Genomic DNA, 22861 nt, shown 5'->3' on the forward strand with positions numbered 1-22861 from the left:
TTCCCCGAGCACTCTTATTCTGTCACAAGTGTTTCTTCGGGTTTGAGAATGGAAGGACATGGACTTGAATCCCCAGCAGTGACGATGCACATGGCTGTCACTGGGTGGAAGCACCTGGTAACTGCCTTTTCCTGCACCTCACATGGGGCTGTGGAAAACATCCAGTGATAGAGGTTTGCCGGGTGGAGGAGGGGATGTGGATGAGCCATGGATGGCTGTGGCCTAATTTCTTGGATAGAGCGTGTTACCATATGTCTTGAATCATTTATTTAGGTCAAAATCAGCGGGTTGTTCAGTCATTCCAAATTTATACAGCTTAAGTCCTTTGGCGTGAGTATTTGACCGTGGTATTTCCCACTGTGAGTTCCTAGGTAATTGTTAAGAGCTATGTGTTTGTCAAGGCCTTTTCTCACAATTATCTGAGATATATCATTTTGCTCAACTTGAAAGCTCTCTACTAGAAAATAAATAAATGAAAATTCTCCAGGGTTTTCAGTGTGCATTTGTAAGGACCACTGACAAGTGCACGTGAGATATCAAAGTTGGTGTTTTCCATTCAGGACAGGGAGTCTGGATACTCTAGCTGAGACCCAAGGCTCCTTCCCAGGTCCCTTCAGCTTCTATTCATGGTCAGATGGCTGTTTGGGGGAAAAAAAAACCCAGTCAGAACTAAGCAGTAGGGTGACCTCTCCCATCGATGTCAAGAAACAGAAACAAAACTAGGGAAAATATGTCCCTGTAGCTTCTCAAGAGGAAAAATCAATTCGGGTTTTCTGACACCTCTCCTACCAGAAAACATTTCAGCAAACAAGGTATGTGGATTTGGGAGCTGGAACTGGAATTGCCTACTCTAACTCAGTCATGAAGTCAGCAGGGCGTCTCCATTCCTTACAACCTCGCAAGGTGTAGAGTGCATACAATCCTGTTTGCAAAGCTCAATACAACAAGGATTCTTTCATACTCTTGAAACTGCTCTGCCCCCGACCCCCACCTTCTTAGAAAACTCTGGAAGCCTGTGCCCATTCAGCTCTCCCACACGCTTCTGTCGTAGCCCACAGCAGTTGTTGGGTCCTATGCATCAGCTGCCCCAAGAGCAATATCCCTTGATCTCAATTTCATTTCACATCCAATAAAACGGTTTAAAAGCTCTTGTAGAGTTGAGTTATTATCTCCCATTACCCTGTCCTTTAAATAATAAAAACACCCCTGTAAGAGTGGAAGTGATAATATGTTGTGAAAATATCTTTAAACCTGAAATTGAAGCATGTAGGCTGGCCCCGACCTCTGACCCGGGGTGAGAAACGCTGTGAAATATAATAACAAATGGGTTCAAGCTATTTCTTCAACTTAACTCTCACCCTAACGCTTTTTCCACGTATTTTGAAGTCTCTGGATAGACAACGTTCACATGGGAGGGTAAAGCCGAAGTACGGAGAAAGGAAATAGGACCATATCAGAAGGTTCCTTCTGGGCCTCCGGTGCTATGATGAAGGACTTTGAAAGATAATTTTCAAGACATCCTGGAAGAACTGGAGTAATTAATCAAAAAAGTTTGAATCAAGACCCAAGGGAGCCCTTTCAGCAGCGAGAGGTTTTAAATGCTAAGCACGCTACAATAAAGAATCAACCTGCATTCCTGTTCTCCAGCAGTGGCTCTCAAACTAGAGCTTGGCACCAGCACCACCCAGAGCTTGTTAAAAACCAGCCACAGGGCCTCACCCCACAGTTTCCAATTCTACAAGTCCAGGATGGGCCCCAAGAATTTGCACTTATAATAGGTGTCCATTGCTGCCACCCTGAACAGCACACTTTGATAGCCACAACCTTGGGAACTGCCATTAAAGTGCTGGTGGCTAACCAGCGGCATTGCTCATACGTGAAGCATCTTAGAAATGAGCATCGAGAAACACCCGGGAGATGAAGGCAGCTGGGTCAGAAATCAAAGCCTGTCCTCGGCTACACAGGAAACGCAAGGTCATCCTGGGCTACACGAGACCTCGTCTCAAAAACACAACAGGAAGAAATGCAGGCCCTCACACCCCAGCCCCAAATCAATGAAGTTAAGTCTTTGATAGATGGAGCATGTTCCCAACCAAATGACTACATCTACAAATTAACCAAAAAGCTCCACAGTGAATTTAGTTTAGAAGGTGTGTTAGTCTGCACTTTCTAAAGGAACAACACTGATAGAAATAAATACGTAATATGTATTTGTTATTATCTATTCATTAATAGAATAGCTTACAGGCTGTAATCTAGCTAGTCCAACAATGGATGTTTGCCAACAGAAGGTCCAAGATTCCAGCAGTTTTTCAGTCCATGCGTTTGGATGTCTCTGTGGTTCCTCAGTATATCCCGGAATCCCACATGAGTAAGCTCTAATGCCAATGAAGGATCAGACTTGCCGGTGCGAGCAAGAACAAGCAGGCAAAGAGCAGGCTTCCTTTCTCCGTGCCCCTCACACAGGCTGCCAGCAGAAGGTGTGGCCCAGATTAACAGTGGAATCTTCCCACCTCAAGGGATCCAGACTGAAGGACGATCTTCCCACTTCAAATGATTTAATTAAGAGAAATCCTTCACAAGTGGACCCAGCCTACTTGGCTTTCAGTTAATTCCAGATGTAGTCAAGTTGGTCACCAAGAATAGCCACCATATAAGTCTTGTCCCAAAAGTTCCCGTAATCTTCATTCTAAGCAGTACAATGTAACCTTCAGCGACACGCAAGGAATACCTACAACTAATTAAAACTTACTCATTGAGTCTATCACTAAATAGGAAAGAGAAATGCTCTCAAAACAGACTGGTAATAAGTCCTAACCCCGGCTATCAAGTTCTATCTAACCTGAATAATTAGATTTTCTTACAGGAATAACCCAAAGAGCTATCTCAGCCCACATCTTTGTCCTGAGCTAACTGTGGGGGTGGGTGGGGTGGGGTGGGGAGCATTGACAACAACTCAAGAAGCAAAAGCATTCTGAAAAATCAAGTGAGAGGAAGTTATCCCCACCCTCAAAGGCAACCCTGAGTAAAACTGTTTAACTGGCCTCCCTCCACCATTCAGCCTCCAACATGGCGGCTGCAGAGTTAGCCTCAAGACTCGCCTCACCACTTTACAGCTCAGCCAAGCTTTTGCTAACGATGGCTTCTAATGAGGCCATGCATATGCTGCCACCACTTGGGAGCTGGCTTCCTCCCCACACTCCTAAGACAAACTATCATTTGGGCTTTGGGTGGAGCACTTTAAAGGGAAAAAAAATCTCCTTCAGAATTCAATCGGATGGAATTTCAGACACTTAATATTGGTAGTGCATACCTGTAACCCCAGCACTCAGGAAGCAGAAGCAGGTGAAGCTCTAAATTCGATGCCAGCCTGGTCTACAGAGCAAGTTCCAGGATAGCCAGGGCTATTCAGAAAAAAAATCCTGTCTCAAAAAAAAAAAAACAAAAACACACACACACACACACACACACACACACACACACACACAAAACGAGCTTAGTAAGGGATTTACCCCTCAGATCCCCCAGCAAACAATGAAGCATCCCTCAGCTTAATCTATAATCTATTCATGTCAAGCCAGCTCACCTGTATGACTCATGCTCCTTGTCAAGTATGAATGACAGTTTCTCTGTAAGTGGTTCCTATGCTCAGATCTCTGGCTCGGCTACAAGAAGAGACTTGGAGTTCTGGGATGTACTCAATGCCTTGCTGGCTTGTTTGCCATGTGCCATGAGAAACATACCATGGAAAGCATGACTCAGAGTGGCTAGCATTGAGCCGAGCCTGAACACTTGTGGCCTGGGGAAGAGTAGAGTGTGAGAGGGGTTTCCCAGGCCAATGTTCAGGGCCAGGTGTCCTCTGCATCTGCAGCGGATCAGCCATGGTGGTGAGATATCTTACCCTCTTCTCCGTGGACCCTCACCCAAGTGAATGATAATGAGAAAAGCCTGCTCTTGGGCCACACCCCGGGTAGGTGTATCTCGAAGACAGCAAGCACTAGCAGAAGTACCAATTACCATCACCGCCAGAGGGAATGAGTGTCTCCTGGTGTCAGGAGACAGGAGCAGCCTTCTCTGCTATTCACCTAAGCGGGTACCAGGTTTTCATTGAGTGAGCGTGTTCCCTGCATATGCGCCCCTCAAGACATAAGGTGGACTGCACATTGTGTGAGGATTGGATGGTATCTCTCACTGCCAAACCACAGCCGAGGTGCCACCGCTGACCATGAGAGCAGGAAGGCCTCCCTGGCTCAGGGCTGCAACCGCACAGCTTCACCACGACCAGATATGTGAAGCTCCTCTTTCCTCCCCACAAGGGCTTCTTCTTCAGACGCATGTGAGCGGGCAGGAGCGAAGTGCAGCTGGGGCTCATTAAAGGCAACCCAGGTCCACTTGGAAGCACACAAGACTTCTCCTTCTGCTATTGGCTGAGCCAACAGGGCCATCTGGAGCACGGGGTCTGGCGTCTTCACTAGCACTTCATGGAAAGTTTGCCTAAAACCTCCGAATAAATGTCTTTCTCTCAATAAGCAACTCAACCTTTCTCATCCCATCGGCTTGGTTTCTAGGAGTGCGCCATTTGGAGGATCCTGCCCGCTGATAAGTTGTTGGTAAAAAGTAACTAAGAACCCACTCTTGCTTACCTTTCCCAAGATTAGCAAAAACAAAGATGAAGGACAATCACAGTTCACAAACGTTCCGATCTCATTACTATCAGAGTTTGGAAAAGTGAATTTCAGAGTCATTCCTGATATCCAATGGGAATAGGGGACAGGGTTCCAGGACCCGCAGCTGTTGCCGACTTTGGATGAAAGATGGATGGACCCTTTCACTCCATCATTTAAGTGTTTACTGCATTCAAAGCAGCAACCCGAGGAGTCACACATATGAAAGCATTGTATTCTCACAACCGGATGAGCATTTTACAGATAAAGAAACTGAGGCCACGAGAACTCACAGGCTACCCCCAAGTAGTAGTGACGGGCGAGGTAGGGATTTGAATCCAGAGAATGGGTCTCCACCCCTCATGCTCTTAGGCAACATCCTGAGCTCCCGCCGCGTCCTACTTTCCGAGACTAGCTGGACTTAGGGAAGAAGATGGAAGCCAGAGCTGGTGCCAACAACCTGGGATAAATGTCAGGAGGCTCACAAAGCAAAGGAAGCAGAATTCTACTCCAGACTCTTGGAGCGAGAGGCAGGGGGCGGAACTCAGCGCTGCTTTTCTTACAACACAGACAGCAGCCCCTGGGCACCTACCAGACATGCGCATTCGAGGCTTCACCCCGGACCTGTTGCTGAATCTAAATCCACTGTGTTCCCAGGGATCCAAACACAAGGAAAGCTAATGGCTTCACGGCTCCAGCACTGTCGCTTTGTGATAAACCCGCTCATGAACGTACTTGAGGCCCGGGGAACTGACCAGTCTGTGCTGAGAGTTCCCACAGTGCCTACACCTAACAGCCCCTGGCCCGCCTCTGTGCAAAGGGTAGCAAGTACTCAAAAACCTACATGGTCCCCAATCTCTACCCACCCTACCCTAGCCCAAGTCCCCTTGTATCCATTTTGGCCCTCCAAAACACTATCCAGGGGCTTTAATGAGTTAACACTCCATCTCTTCAAAAAGCACACAGGCCCCCGTTACCCAGAGTCACTTGCAGCATCGGAAGGTACCTCAGTGCCGTAAGAACCACCTAGCCCTTCCTCACAGCTGACACACACCATTTTCACATAATCTACAATCCAGGTGTGCATCACCACAAAATTCAAGTCATCAGCAGGTATGAATTCAAATGCCCAACCTCTTGGCATCATCAGGTCCTGTTTATTAGTTCTGGGATTCTGCCGTGCTTAGCCACAGCCATAGCCACGGCCACAGCCACAGCCACAGCCACGGCCACGGCCACAGCCACAGCCACAGCCACAGCCACAACCAAGGCACAAACCTTTGTTGAAAGTAATTTTTTTCTCTATAGCCCTGGTGAAATCTTTCGGATGTCTGATTCTGAGAGCTGCAAGGTTGACTGCAGGAAGGAAGGAGTATGGTAACCTGAGACCCTGAAACTGTTTTAAGCTGGCTGGGGCATGTGGGCTCAGATCCCCATGAGCTTAAGCCTTAGACACCCGGGAGTCTAAAGAGCTCTCAAGAGATACCTGTGTTGCTGGTCTGAGGGCCGTCCTTTGGAAGTTAGTGTAAGAATTTGGGGGTAGAGGATTATCTGGACTTGACATTGGAATTTTCCAGTTTGGTCAGATCAATACTCTGCCTTACCAGAGTGACTAACAGAGGCAGGAAACTCGGTTCACATACGTGGAACTGTTTCATGTATTTTCATTCTCATTCCCTGACCTGATTCCCAGTTCTTAGTCACCTTGCACAGTTCATGCAGCAGCCTTGACAGAGCCACAAGTCCAGTAAGTAATCAGTCCCTTTAAATAGACTTACACGACAGAACTAAATCCTACAGCAAAGAGATCTAGAATCTGGAGCACCTTGAAGCCAGTAGCTGGCACCACCAGAAATCCCTGCACCGGGGGCCTGAGCCACTTTGCCAAGAGAGCAAAATGACAGCATCTCTCACCTCCCCAACTCTCCGATCATCTAAGCATCATTTATTCAATGGCTAGCAAATCAAGGATTAAATAAACACTACCATTCAGACCACCAGTTATCATCGGCTCCTCAGGCGAATCGGATTGGTTTTGTTTGCTTGTTGAGTGTAGAGTGAGATCTTAAATATACAGTGTCTGCTGCCACCTTGTGGCAATTTGGAGCCAATGCCCTCTCTGAAACAGGCAACGCACCCCTGCAGTAATATATTCCTAGACAGCCAAGTTTAAAAAAAAGAAAAAAACCTTAATCTGTCATCTAAAGTCCTGAGATATAGCAATAAGAAAATCGAAAGCTAGGTCAGGATGAACAGAGACCTTGGGAGTCAATAACTCGGTGGCATTGGCCCATTCCAGACATCTCCACCTTGACCTCCTCTTCTGTGACAAGGAGGCTGATGGCAGTGTCTGTCTAGTGCTTCTGCGGGAACTCCAGGAGATAATACACACACCCCTTGTAATGGCGCCTGGTCCTTGGCAATGATCCCAGACTCAAGCTCTGTTGGTGAAGATGATGGTGCTACACAATCAGCTTCCTCCACTCCAGGCTCTACCTGACCAATCAGTGCAGGATTCTTCTTCGTCCAGCCCAGTGCTCCAGAGACTCTGGTTTTCTTTGGGCAGGAGGAGCTGAAGAAGTTGCTCTCTTAGAAGTCACCGTAAACCCCACTTTTTAAATTACGTTAACTTTATTTTATTGTTTTATCTGTATGGGCATTTCTCTACATGCTTGTCTGTGCCCCACTTATATGCCCACCTCCCTGGAGGGCAGAGAGGGCCCTGGAGTTACAGACCACTGTGAGCTGTCATGTTGCTTCGGGTCTTCAAACCTGGGTTCTCTGGAAGAGCAACCTAAACACTAAATAAGCCATCTTTCCAGCCCCTAAATCCCACATTTTACAGTAAGTCGTTCTATTCCATAAAATTACTTGCTATGGACAGGGTAATGGGTAGAGGATGAGAAAACCAATCAAACTGTCCATTGTGACCATCTGAGTGGAAGGACAAAATGACAGAGTAACAAATTTTGCTCGAGATCCCCTCACTCGAGGGTCTTAGCACGCAACATGATTTTCTAAAGGTTTTCCATGTGGCTCTAATGAAAACCACTGCAGTAAAAACCCACAGAAAAGCCAAGGGTTCATGGACAGGATTGGTCTTGCAAGGGTTTCCCTGTAATCACAGTGAGGTGGGAAAGAACAAGGTGCTCAGAGGTCAGTGCTCCATAACACGAATGCATATGTATATATGTATAATGTGTGTAATTGACGTGTCTAAGTGTGTGATGTATATAATGGCGTGTGGGTGTATATGTAAGAGAAAATGTCTGAGCGCACATTGCTAGTGGCTGTGCTACTAAATTCTATTAAAACATATGAGGACTATTTATTGAATGATCTAATACTCCTTGGCAACTAGACACCTGACTTTTAACTTGACCACACTGTGGCTCTGGGGTACGTTTAGGAACAAATCCCAAACATATTTCTTTAACAGGCGTATCTCATCTGGCAACAATACTTGCTTTGTAGTTTAGCTTACTCTGTGTTCAATTTGAGAACAATGTTTAATTGTTGAAGAGATTCATGGGCCAATGACCTGCTAATTTAAATACGTGTTCCAGCCAATGTAACTCCAGTGTCCCGGGAGACCTACGTTCATCCCTGCTAACTGTACTGTCTGTGTGGGTGAATTTCAGAAGACGTAGAAGCCGAGTAGATTGGTTGTTACTTGGGCAGGAAGGAACAGGAAGTGGGCAGCTATCAGTCAAAGCGCAAGATAACCGTTAGGCAGGATGGGTAATTCTAGAAGCTACCATTCACATACAGATGTTAGGAAGGTGTGGTTATGTTATGGTTATGTGTTGGAAGGCGATTTTAGGTGTTGTCACCGTTAAAACTCTGTGAGGAGATGGATTTGTTAACTCCTCCCACTGTGGTGTAACAAAACATGGTGGCTAGACCTTATACAGTTAGTTATAAAGGAGAAGTGAGTAGGTAGACACTGCCTCAATTAAGCTGTCTAGGTTTTTTCTAAGTCGATTTGAAATGGGCAATTTGTGACCAGCTCATCAGCTGCGACTGTAGCCTCTCCATGCGTGAGTCCCAAGAAGACGCACAGACTCTCTGCCCACAACCTACGCTAACTCTCCTCTGTCCTTCCCACAGGAGGACTACAACCAGCTGCGGCCCCTCTCTTACCCCAACACCGACGTGTTTCTCATCTGCTTCTCTGTCGTGAACCCTGCCTCTTACCACAACGTTCAGGAGGAGTGGGTCCCGGAGCTGAAGGACTGCATGCCTCACGTGCCTTACGTGCTCATTGGGACCCAGGTTAGCATGAGGGTGAGGGAAGGGCGGGAGAGGCTGTGAAGGAAAGGTGAACCCTGTGTTCTATCGAACACCACGACAGATTCTCAGGTATATCACGTGGGTGAGGAGAGGTTCTGAAGGTGCGTAATTATCTAGCTGAAAATGTTACGTATTTAATATGCAGGAGAAAGTTTTGATCTGGCCTTTAAAATTAAGCTCGCAACATAATCATTTGACAGATACTCTTCCCAGCCCTGAATTGAGTAATGAAGCAAGTAATAATTGGCATCAATTTTACATACTATCTGGATATTTTCTTTAAAGTTAGACACAATTGTTTCGATGCAGCAAAATAGGCATGTGGGTGTGAATGACCCTGCGGACAAGTTACCCCATTGCAGGCCTCCTGGACGGCCGTGCTGGAGAAGAAAGGAGCTCTCTGTTTTCCCATTACTCTTTAGTCACGCAGGTGTGAGGACTATTAAACCGCACACAGTGGTGAGTAACAGCTACAAACGGTCAAGGCCTTGACCGTGTTAGAAGCTGACAAAGTTCCTCAGCCTGAACCTCCATCGCGAGCCTCATGCTGCCTGAGGACCGGCTGAGCTCGCTGGCCTCCGTCCTTGGCTGTTTTGAAACCCGCATTAGTGTTCAGATCCCAGGACCGTACTGTGGCCTCGGGGCTTCCCATCTGCTTCCTACACCACCTCTTTTGATTTCTTATGTTCAATCCTATTTGACAAAGAGGAAATTTTAAAAACCGTAAATGAAAGAAAGATGCTTTCTAAAAACAACAACATGGGCAGGTGGGGTTCTATTATTCACTTAGATCCGGCGTAGACCTCCTTTATCCATGCAGCCGGCAGAGCACAAGTCACATTTCTGCCCTGAACAGTAACGATTTGTGTAAATGAAGGTTTTTTTCCTGCCTTCGATTGCAAATATTAATGCCTGTCCACTGCTAGAAACCTAGATCCCGCCACCAAAATATGTAACTGGCCATTCGAAGTCCTCGTTGTGACTTGAATCTGTTTAGAATAGTCACTAAGTCGAACGGTTAAAGAAAAATAGAAAAACACACGGAGACATAAAACTATGACTTTGCATGAGCATTGTTCTAATCGATGGGATCCTAGCCTGACCAGACCGACTTCCTGCAGGAAGCAAGTCCCGCCTGCCCACTTACACAGTAACATCTGAAAGCAACCACAACATTTAGTAGAGGGTCCAGTCTTTCACCTGCTGCCCTCAAAGCCACTCCCCCTGGAGAGATATTCCACTGCTTCACTAGAGGAACATTTTGGCCTCTCCTCACTGGGACTCCCCTGCAAGGCCTCCCTGTCCCTTTGTTACCTGTTGAAAAGGTCTCACAGGTAGCAAATCTCCAACCCTTTGAAGGTCAAGATTTGATTCGGGGGCTGGAGGGGGAATCAATGGACCCAAAGCCATAAAATATTATATAATGAGTAATATGAATTACAATGAGATGAGTAATCACCAAAAGGTGCCCTCGCCATTGGAGGACCTTCTCAGTGGCCAGGTTACTGCTTTGAAGACTATGTAAAGCCACCCTGACACATGAAAGCACTTGGAAGGCAGAGGAAGGTGGATCTATGTTAGTGAGAGGCCAGCCTGGTCTTCATAGTGAGTTCTAGGACAGCCAGAGCTACACAGAGAAACCCCTGTCTCAAACAGTGAGAGAGGGAGAGAGAGAAGGAGAGGGAGAGAGGGGGAGGGAAGGAAAGGGGAAGAGGGAGTGGGGGAGGGGGAGGGAGGAGAGAGAGGAAAACTCACTTCAGACTCTCAAACATAGCATGGGCGTATATATTATTTTCTTGGATAACACCCAGCAACATCAGAGAGGTGAAGGTGGGAGAGGGCACTATATTATGTCTCCACTTAAAAATAACGGATAAGGCCTGAAAATAGTTAACACGTCTTTGTCCCAGATTGATCTCCGAGATGACCCCAAAACCTTGGCTCGTCTGCTGTACATGAAGGAGAAGCCCCTCACCTATGAGCACGGTGTGAAGCTGGCGAAAGCGGTACGATCACGTTTGAACTGAGCACTTAGGGGTGGGTGCCTTAAACTGCAGCGTGCTTTGCCTCTTCTTCCTTGTTCTACAAAAGCTAGAAGGAGCCATTTTGGAGAGTGTTCCTGTCAGCTGGCTCCTTCTGTTTTCCATTAAGAAACTTCAAGAGTTTCGACAGCTAAGCACTTACCATTTTGCTTCATTGGCGTCCAGACCATGGACTTGCCACATTGAGCATGAATTAATGGTAATCATTAGATGTACATCTGCAAACCTCCCTGTTTATTATCAGTGTAACTCATCTAAATGACCCCGCATGAGGCGTTTTGTGATCTTTTTTTTTTCCAGGTAGAGAATTGGATTTGAAATCTGGCAGGGTTCTCTGTCTAATCCTTCTCTTCCTATAATGAATAGCCACTTAGTCTGGGCAGCGTTGTGAATAGCTAGGGAAGCATAGCACGCAGCTCAGAGTAACAGGGTGAGGAATCTAAGTGGCTGTCTGACAGAGCGGAGCTGGAATTACCTCCTCTGGCCATTCTTCACTTCTGAGAGTCGGCCATAAACAGTGATCTTGCTACAGAAGTGCTTCAAAATGTATTTGCCAGACGCCCAATCTCTGCCTGCCCATTGTCACCACGACGTGAGCAGAGCAGCCACTGTAATGGACACATGTGCAGAAGGAGACTTAAGGGCCATGGTCTCTGATTAGAATCTACTTCCTCCTTGATTTAGTCAATCAACCCAAGCAGGGGAGTTTAAAATTTAATATTTTACTTCCTAAGTAACTAACCCTACAAGACATATGCCCCCAAGCAGTTAGTCACCTCCAAACCAGTCAAGAATAACATTAGCTACAAATTACTCTTTAGCAAAAGATAGATGGACAATAGATAGATGATAGGTAGATGGACAGGTAGGTAGGTAGATAGAAGATAGATAGATAGATAGATAGATAGATAGATAGATAGATAGATAGATAGATTGTGGGATTTCTCTTATTAAAGCTTGTTTAGAGGTCCCAAATGGCATATGACACCTTCTCCGGAAGTGGATTTAGCTGTGGTGTTCTATGGGTACAATGCTTAAGGACATCACACAGACGTTTGAACCCTTCCTACTTCTGCCACAGACCTGTAAGCCATCTAGGGAGATGTTGGCATGCTAAGCCTCTTAGAGGTGAGCAAATGGCCCCGGGTGAGACGAGCATGACTGAATCATAGACACTTTGAATCCATCTATGTGCATGCTGGGCACTGGAACATCATTCCCACTGTCTTCTCCAGCCATGTGTGTGACCCCTGGGTAAATGAGTGGATCTGTGGGTTCAACATCCAACCTCACTAACACACATGTTAATGTGTGTGACTGTATGTGGCTCCTAGCAGGAGGGCCCACTGTTTCTGCAGTAGCCTACTCTGTGTTCCTTGCCTCCAGGACTGTTCCCTCCTTCACCCAGTGGCTTCCTAGCCTCATTCTGAGCTTGGAAAGCTGCTTTTTGGTTTTGGTTTTTGTTGTTTTTCCCTGTGATAACAAGTCGCCCCGAAGCCTGCAGTTTCATTTCAGCTTTATTTTAAGAACAGTGGCTGGGCTCATCGCTTGATTACCTTTTGCCAGCCTCTCCTAGCAACTGCTCTCTGGTTTACAATCATGTTGAGCGTATGAAATCCAATCTAGAAGAAAACCAAGCGAGAGTTTTTTTTTAAAACTGGTTTCATGACGATTCACGTAATTACAGAGACGTTTTTAGGTTCCTGAGTCTTTGAGTCCTCTGTCAGATACTTTAGTGTAATCTCTAGTTAGCATTTACGCTGTGATGATCTGATCCTGGGCGTGGCACAGGCTTCCTCTTAGTTAATCCTCCATGCACCTCCTGGGGTGTGTGTATTATTATCAAAACTCATCCAGAGGCAAATGAGGGTTAGAGGTGAGCTCTCTAAGTCGATGCTCTCTGCCTCCTTCCTAGAGTCTGCAAACAAATTCTTCACTTTGGGACCCCTTCTGCAAAGACTTCTAGGAACAGCAGAGCAGTAGTTCCATCCCCTGGTTTGAGAGATGGACACATTCTTATCCCTGTAAGTTAGGGCCAGTTCTTGAGCCTGTAAATGGGTTGGCAAAAGTCTTACTCCCTTAGGTTCCTGTGGCACCGCAGTGAACTAACATATTGTCCCTCTTAGCCCGCTTGCCCTCAGATTTGTCTGCATCTGGGAAGACATTGGCCTCTGTTCCTTCTAACTACGTTTTTTGTTTTGGTTTTCGGTATGTTCTCATGTAGCCCAGGCTGGCCTTGAACTCTACATATACCCGAGGATAGCCTTGCTTTTGCTGGTTTGTTTCAGCACATCTAATTTTATACAGAGCTGGGAATCAAAGTCTAGGCTTTGTCCACTGCAGGCACGAATGCTGCCAGTGGGCTCCAGTCCCCAACCCTTCTAGCCTTGCTATGCGTCTTCTGTGCACCCCACCCGAGTCAAGGGAGAGGAAAAGGTTTCGCTTGCCGTTTGACTTGATTTGACCTGTTACAAGTTGGCTTGTCTTCATCCCTTGCCATCAGATCTTGTATATTGTGTAGCTCTGTGGCAGGTTTCCCAGCCCTGGGAACAATGCACCTTAAGTATTGTAAGAAAGTATCAGAAAGGGTTCTGTTTGCTGCCTCAATCTCTCCTTTGTTTTGTTTTACTTCCTTGAAAGGTGTCAGTTTGGTCAAGCCTGCTGTGGATTGCACACATGTGTGTCTAAATGAGGAGTCTCTGAGCTTTTGCAGATGGGTCCTAAATACTTAGCTGAGTAGGTCATTTGGCTCCGAGGACCAGGGAAGGGCACCGCTATAAACAAGAAGGGCCATGTTTCCTTGACACAGTTTTCCATTTCAATCTTTGATGGCCCTGATGAATTTTTTGAGCATTCTTTTTAATATGTCTGTGTCCTTTCCCTGAACCACAACAAACTCTCCTCTCTGACCCCTGAGCACGTAGAGCATGGCAAAACAATCATCTCACAACTGGGCTCTGTGTCTCACAGGGAACGTTCCAGATCACACCCAAAATCCCTTGGCTACTTTTCCTGGAACGATCAACACACCATAATGTAACGTTAACCTCCTCACACAACAATGCCTTTTAGGGCTGTCTCGTTATCTTTTCCCATGTCAGAATTGGAAGAGACAAGTTTGGGCTCCTCCTGCCTCATTCAGAGGCACGGGCTGATAGGCTAATACACTAAAGTACTGTCAGTTGTCAGTGCTGTAGGGAGGAAGGGAGCAAGCCCCACTCATCTCTTAGGGTCCCAGAGTGAATGAACAGCAGTCAGCCAAACTCCTAAACTTTTCAGAATTACTATGGGGCTTTGGAATCATTAGTGGGAAGTTTGTCCAAATGTGATAGCCTACATCACTTTCTAAGGTCCCTCCCCACCCCCACATAACTGACAGAGCCATCACATTACAAGCAAACACTTTCAGTTAGTCCTTTACTTGCTGTGCTTTTTATATATGTGTGGACCAATTTCCAAAGGCAGAAGATGACATTTCATGTTATCGTTAGGGGAAAAACTCTCTACTCCCTTTTCCTCTCTCTCATATCCTGTTTTTAATAGGTTTTTGAAGTTTTGCCCAAATCTAAAGGCCAGACCATTATCAAAACAAAATCCATAAAGTAGGTTTTCATCATGCACTGATGGCTTCAATTCCCAACCTTTGATATTTCCCACTGGCTTATAAAACAGCCATTCTTGTCAGAAAAAGAACACCTACCAAAAAAAAGGCACAAGCTGTCTGTAGGAAGAAATTTTGAAATAAATGTCTGGACCTACCAAAACAATTTTATTTCATATCGAGTCTTCATGTCTGGGACCTTTCAAACAATCCCATTCAGTGACTGTTACCTTGGCCAACTTGTTGCTGGACTGAGTCTGAGGGTCATAGAATAAGAAAACAATATACCTCAAGGGCTAGGAGGATGACTTGTCCTGAAAGAGTACTTGCTCTACAAGCATAAGGACCTGAATTCAAATCCCCAGCACCCACATAGAAGCCAGAAACCCTAGCATCAGGGCAGAGATGGGCAGATCCCAGGAGCTCACTAGCCAACCAGTGTAATCAAAGCAGCAAGCTCCAGGTTCAGCGAGACCCTGCTGCTGGGAAACAGGACAGAGAGTGATGGAGCAGGACACCTGATATCTTCCTCTGACCTCAACACACACACACACACACACACACACACAGACACACTTGCACACACATGCATACACACACATACATTCTGACACACATATACACTCACACACACTTTCATACAAACACACACATTCTCACACACATATACATACATTAACACACACATACATGTATTTACATACCCATATATACACTCATACACATTCACATACACACTCTGGCACACACACACATACATACATTCACACACACACATGCACACATGCACACATTCCCATACACACACTCTCACACACATATGTACATTCACAAACACATACACACTTGCACACACATGCAAACACACACTCTCTCATACATGCACACACACATACATTCTGACACACATGTACATTCACACACTCACACAAACATACATTCTCACACATACATACACATATTCTCTCACATACACACATGCATTAATACACACACACATGCATTCACATACCCATACATATAATCACGCACATTCACACATTCTCTCTCACACACACACTCTAACACATACATACATTCACAGACACATGCACACATACACACATTCACATATACACACATTCTCTCACACATACACACACACATATACATATACTCACACACACATATACACATTCACATACACGCACTCTCACACACCTATATACATTCACACTCACATACACACACACACACACACACACACACACACACACCTCTCAAGAGACAAAGATTTTAAATGTAGTTCCCTCTCCTTCTGGTTGAACACTCATTTTACCTTGCCTGGGCTGCATCCTTTCTTGTGGAAGCTAAACCACAAGTTTTTCTTCATTCCACATTATACAAGCTTCCTGGTGGCAGACAAATGCATCTGACATCTGTATCCCAACTGATCCACAGTGTTTCTTTCAATCGTATACATTAAATAAAACTCTCAACCTTGACTGTATAGAGAAATAGAATATGAGTCCACCATGAATTTTGGAAGCTGAGGAGATCATCCACTCTATTGGGACACCAGTCATGGCTGCTTTCTCCTGGTCCCCCAGCACCCCTGGGTGCCACCCACAAACTCCCATCTGTAATACCCTCACACCCTCACGATCTGCCTCCCTGTTTCCACGGCCATTCATCTGCCACAATTTCCAGGTCCAATATCCAGCCAGCCTCTTCTGCATTTGATCTGCTTTTTCCAAAGTTAGTTTCAAAATGGAAAATGGAAAGGGGGTTGTTTCTCCAGATGTCCTTAATATTCAGAGGCCCTCAGCACATAGTTGGCTCGCGTGAGCTTGTGAGACAAAAACACTCAGGTCCCCTCCTTTACCAAAGCCGAGTACAGCTTTCCTGGATAGTGATTTTCTTAATGAGAATCAACAGTTTCTGGCCTGGATTTCTACATTTCTCATGGGATTTTCTAATTCTCATATAACACATAGTATGAAATCATTTTTTTTCATCTTCAAAGAGTTGTAAGCAGCTGAGTAGTAAAAAACACTAGCTGCTCTTCCAAAGAATCTGGGCTCGATTCCCAGCACCCACATAACATACAACTGTCTGTAATTCTAGCTCCAGAGGATCTGACATCCTCTTCTGGCCTCTACAGGCACTGCGTGCACGTGGTGTGCAGGTAGACCAAGCAGGCAAAATGTCCACACATAGATAATTCTCATAATCATCAATAACAATAATAATTTGTTTTTAACAATTAGCCATTGTTATAATAATTCAAAATAGAACACTAACCCCGTACAAAACACATGTCACTTAACTATAAAAATATACAGAGAGAAGGTGTCTCTATCAATGAATGTCTTCTCTGATTTTTATTTCTTCATGTTTTATTGTATTAATTTAAAATTTGTTTTTCAAAGTTAATTGATATTAACAAAAATAGCAAACAGTGTCATGTTGCCAAGAGATACGTACCAACCAAAAATAATGTAAGATGGCTGATTTTTAGCTGCCCTTTAGGTCCAGTGACACTGCCTTATCCCATACAGAAGAGCTTCTTCACTCGAATGTCACTGCCACATTCCATACTGAAATGAAAGAACACCGGAAACAGACTGTCTGTAGAACAAGCAGACATGGGACCTGGCAAGTGGGAGGGTTGATACTCACGACTTTCTCTTTGTGTTTTAGATAGGAGCGCAGTGCTACTTGGAATGCTCTGCCCTGACTCAGAAGGGTCTCAAAGCTGTTTTTGATGAAGCCATCCTCACCATTTTCCACCCCAAGAAAAAAAAGAAAGGTTGCCACGGCTGCTGTGTAATCATCTGAAGTTGCCTGAGACCCGCCATGTCTCTCCGCCATGCAAAGAGAGAAGCCAGTCTCTGAGACCCAACGCTAGCCAAAAGGAGGGCGTGACCAGAAAGGAATTCCTGCATCCTCAAAGCCTGTCCCCACACCCTGCCAATTCCCAGCTCAGTATCCTGTAAGCCACTGCCACAGCCCCAAGCCAGCCAGACCATCCACACTGCGCATGGAGAATGCAGAGGCTCGTTCAAACCGTAGGCTGGCGAGGTGTTGGAAGCCGAGTGAAGATCCGTCCAGTATTTCACATCTTCTCTCTCACGGTTATGAACCAACCGGAAGTCATGACGGGCAAACCAAGTACTCTGTCCTGCACTAGTGGCCTTAGTTCATGTCTTCACCAAACTTGGGAATACGACAACGTTTTTTTTTTTTTTTCTGAGTCTTTTACTCAAGCCCCTTACCGTTCATTTATTTCTACTGCAGTTTCCTGTTGTCCAATCACTTGAGCCTTACAAATCCACATCAAAATAACTGAAAGACAAGCTGGATTGTGTTTATGCCAACTGACAGTGGATCTCTGCCAATGTTCTTAGAGCTGCCATGTACCTCTGAATGCCTAATTACAAAAAAAAAAAAATTACAACTTTTATAAACTGACAGACCCATAATGTTTTTAACCTTTTTAAAAGAAAGCATCCTGTGAATTATTACAACTCCCCGAGTTTGGCCAAAGATCAACCTACAAATACTTCAGGTGATAGGGGGTCTGCTCTTGCAAAGCCTTACGGTCATTCAAACCAAAAACGGACTGTCGTGGAAGAAACCGTTTTCTACTCCTCCTCTAAACTGGTCAGGACAATAATAGAGCAAAGCCATCTTCCCACTCCAGGAGAGTGGGCCTGACCCACCCTGTTCACGTAGTATCTTCACTTTTTCTCCTGTGCCCAGTGTATTCCCGGTCAAAGCTTGACCAAAAAAAAAAAAAAAGAGAGAGAGAGTTCCAGAATCCTCCAGGGTCAAAGTGCCTCAACTTTCCTCCTTGCTTTAGGTGAAAGCGTTACTCAGCTCCATACAAGCGTCCATTAAGGACAGTTTCTAGTCTCAGCCAGTATGGAATCATTGCCCCTCTCTTTCTTTCCTCCATACCCTCTCCCAAATGTCCATGGAGAATGGGATTAAGCGGTGAAGCCTGTCCACTGTGGACATTTGGGAGAAGGGGTTTGGCCCTGAGTGGGAAAAGCTCCCAGCGAGGAATCCTGCCCCTGACAGGACAGTTCCAAACAGCCAGGGACTCTCTGTGTTTTAATTAGAAGCCGTGATGGGCCCTGGTTAGCCTTACTTGCTTACAAATGCCCTGGAATTACCCAGGGAAACTGATTTATCATTTTTTTTAACTTTATTCATATCTTAGCAATAAGAATTTATTTTACTCTTTCTTGATTGAAGCTCCCTCTATTGGGGAAAAAAAAACTCTCAATCTTTCTAGTCTTTTCTGCTCTTAGAAGAACCACAGAAGAAAATGTATGGTATGGGTCTTCTTGAGTGTTTCCATGACACCTCTTCAGTCTTTGGGGGGGTTGATTGTTTGTCTGTTGTTTAGAATTTCTGAAATATATTTTTGCTTCTTCTACATGTTAGTACTGTCTTTCTTCTCTCCCATATAATCGCTAATAATTTTCTGAAGCACACATTACATGCATGCACAAATATACATGTGCGGGCACACATACACACACACACACACACACACACACACACACACACAAAGGAAACTTGAGTTCTGTACGCCAAAGCTTGATATTTAGAAAAACAAGGACGGACTGTCTGCCTTCATACATGGAGATCAAATATGCATGAGTCATAATGAATATGCATGAGCCATAATAAATATGCATGACCCATAATGCTCTGGGCTACCACTCATACTTCATACACAGTGATGGGTCCTGGAACACTGTGCTATGAGCCGGTTTTGCTACAACACGGAATGGGTACATCCTGCTGGGGGCTGTTCCTCACTTGTGGAGGAAAAACTGAAAGGGTACGTTGGCTCCACCAAGGAGAATGTGCCAAATGTATGCGGTCAAGAGGCAACTCGCTCCCCATGCCATCATCCCCATAACGGAACAATGAGATTTCTATAGCAGGACCTGATTTGTTTCCCAAAATTGTCTTTCTGCCCCAAGAGTGACTAACAACTGTTCTGAGAGTTAAAGACCAAATGTAAGAGATGCTAACAGTCTCCAGAGTCGACAAACTGGTGGCCAATAGCCATGTGAGAACAGAAACCTGTATGTAGCCCAAGGCTTCCATGTGTAGAGCTGAGGCAACCCCGGCATCTGCTGCCCACCCAGCCCCCTGCAGCCCCAAACTGTACTGTACTTGGCATCACCCATATCTGGTTGTAGTTCAGTGGGTGGTTGGGTAGAGTTGAGTTGTTTCTCCTACAGTTTTCAGCCACATTTTAAGTGTACAGTTTCATGTACTTAAGCTCCTATAGGCAGAATAGCAATCCACTACACTGGTAATAAACTAGTGAAGAGAATTTGACCTTCCCAACAACATGCCTGCAAATTCAGAGGAAACCTCCACGGAATCAAGTAGCTAGATTGACAGATTTTTTTTTCCACTTTGATGGCTGATCGTTCAGTAGAGTTTGATGGACAGCCTAAGTTAAGACGCCTCAAGACCACGTTCACAGTAAGAAGTCTCAACTGATTTCTGCCGAGAAAAGGTATGTTCTAAGGACAACTACAGACGCCATGAAATACCACAACCTGAACCAAGAATTACAAAGGTGCATAGTAAAATCCTAAACCCAGTTCTGATGGGAAGTGGGGTTTGATCCTGTGAAGCCGAGGATACTATGTATGATTAACTATACAAGAATCATTGGGGAAATTTCTGGTCTGTAGGAGCGTTGGCAAGTGAGGTACAGGTAGCCTTCCTCAGTTTCTGCCGACAAGGAAACAGAAGGAAAACAACCATGCCCAGCCCACAGTGCTTACAGGAAATAAACTAAGCCAGGCATAGCAGCTCATGTCTGTGATCCCTGCACTCAGGAAGTAGAGGCACAAGGATTTCGGTCAATTTAAGGCCAGGCTGGTCTATGGGGCAAGTTCCATCCACCCAAGCTACATAGGGAGGCCCTGTCTCTAAATAAATAAATAAATAAATAAATAAATAAATACCAAATACCAGAATGTGAATCTAACAACAACAAAAAAAGTCATTATTTGAGGCTCAGTTTCTATGAGCAACAACCGTAGGTAACATAGCATCCTCCAGAAGAAATATCTGAGTTGAAGCAAACCTCTCAGAATACCGAGTAATTGAGCTGCAAATAGTGGTACAAGCCCATAATCCCAGCAGTACGAAGACTGAGGCAGGAGGATCATGAATTCGAGTCTAGCCTGGGCTACACAGTAACACTGTGCCTCAAAAAGAGCCCACAGAAGCCACGTGACATTCGCCAAGCAAGCATCCCTGAGAGCAAGGGGATGAAGCTTCAAGCTGAGGTTATGTGTCAGTGGACAGATTTGACATTGTGCAGGACATCATCATCTAACAAGTTCATGTAGTTCACGCCTGACTATGAAGTGCACACACTTCAGAGAGAGCTACCGATAACCAGCTATTCTCTTCGTAACCTCCAACCTCACTGATAAGGCTTCCCAAGTATTTGTATCCCAGAAAGTTATCTTTTCTGGAACGTTAGTAGCAAAAAGGAAAACGAGGTCCGGAAAACCAAATTGCTTACAAAGGAAGGTAGGCACTTTGAGAAAAGAAATATCTAGAGAACAGAGAGGAAGTTAAAACTAAACCCAGGGCAGCCCACAGGCTTGCTCCCTCTGGGAGCGTTAGTTAGCTTCCGCCCAGTGTCAGGAGTCCAAGGGAAGACAAGACCAAGAATGTCGAGAGCATTCCATAGGCAGCCAGGCCATAGGAACTCTGCTCTGAATGAAGGTCTCTGGGTGCTCTCTGCAGTTTTAACAGCATGGTGGGGTGGAAGCCTTCACCTCCTCTGACCGTGCAGCAGAAAGTCAAGGGAAACATAAGGCTGACTCTAGAATACTTACTCTCAGGCATACAGGTGACACTGGTGCATGTTCACGAAGACAGCCCTAAATACAAAGGATATATTTAATGCTGCCAGTGCAGACATGTGAAGTACGACAATACAACTCAAGATGCTTCCATGGTCAGGAATAAGCAGAAAAGTATTTAGAACACCAAGCTCTCTGCTCAGCCACCGGGGCTAGGCCCAGCTCTTTGGGGATCAGAGGGTGAGAGAGGAGTAAACCAGGGTCTGGCTCATGTGTGAAAGGATGAGATGTAAGTTTAACAGCAGCCTTTGGCCTTGAGGCTCCGTTCTAAGAATGAGAATAAAAACTACACAAAGCACCTTGGTTGCCATCTATGTTTTACTCCTAAGGAGCTACAGCGTTGTCAAGGGTTGCTTTGATGCATGTACGTTACAAGCACGTTCTACCCTTTTGTATAGAAGCTCATAACACTAAAGCCACAGCTATGAGTGGTCTTCAGCAATGAACCCCAAGGTTTCAGCAAATGTGCTATTTCTGCTGAACGGGACACAGTTAGCGTCCCAGAGGATGGGATACCTGCTGCTCTGTGGAGAAAGGGAAGCTCCACTAGCAGATCCAGCCTCTCAGAGCCTCGACATGGAGTGTTTTGAGTTTGTTAGAGCTTTGGAGGGAAAGCAGAAACGCTTACTGAATACAGCAGTGTCTTAGGCAGTTACTAGATATGCATCTAAAATCACCTTTCCCTGTCGTCTTTGAACATCCGTTAAGCAGAGTATTTTCTCCTCAAAAGAAGTGATGATGGAATGCTGGAGAGATGGCTCAGCGGTTAAGAGCACTGGCTGCTCTTCCAGAGGTCCTGAGTTCCATTCTCAGCAACCACATGGTGGCTCACAACCATCTGTAATGGGATCCGATGCCCTCTTCTGATGTGTCTGAAGTGTACTCATATACATAAAATAAATAAATAAATCTTAAAAAAAAAAAAGAAGTATTGATGAATTCACCCGGTGGATGGCCTTTGCTCCAAGTCAACAGCAGGCACATATAGTATATACTGGGATACTACCCCACTGCAACAGGAGCTGCCCCCACTCACCCACCCCACCCCACCCCATTGGCTAGGAATGGACTTCATGCCTACTTCTCCTCTGAGGTGGAGGAGCTTAGGGTCAAGCACTAAGTTCGCAAGTTCATGGAAGGCTTGCTTTATCTCCAATGATGAAGGCTTGGAAGGAGGCCGGGCTAAGCCTCTAAATCCTTCACACTAGGGCAGTGTCTGCCTTGCATTGCCAATTAAGGAATGGTGCCTTTGCTTCCTCATTCTCTCATTCCTTCCCTAGCTCCATGACACCTGCCTGGAGAGCTCTAGCACCCCCTGTAGACACCCCAGGATCACAGCACCCAACTTGCTCATAGCTG

The 22861-nt window shown here is 45.4% G+C and overlaps 1 protein-coding gene across 1 annotated transcript in view; it reads left to right on the forward strand.

The window, feature by feature from the left end:
* Rhoj (ras homolog family member J) overlaps positions 1–19026 on the forward strand; it is an 85212-nt gene extending 66186 nt beyond the window's left edge. Inside the window, exons 3-5 of the mRNA XM_032907945.1 lie at positions 8775–8939; positions 10868–10963; positions 17283–19026. Coding sequence (XP_032763836.1) covers positions 8775–8939; positions 10868–10963; positions 17283–17420 — 399 coding nt within the window. The 3' untranslated portion in view covers positions 17421–19026. The remainder of the gene's footprint in view (positions 1–8774; positions 8940–10867; positions 10964–17282) is intronic.
* The last annotated feature ends 3835 nt before the right edge of the window (positions 19027–22861 follow it).

Source organism: Rattus rattus, chromosome 7 (assembly GCF_011064425.1).
Source record: "Rattus rattus isolate New Zealand chromosome 7, Rrattus_CSIRO_v1, whole genome shotgun sequence".
Lineage (NCBI taxonomy): Eukaryota > Metazoa > Chordata > Mammalia > Rodentia > Muridae > Rattus > Rattus rattus.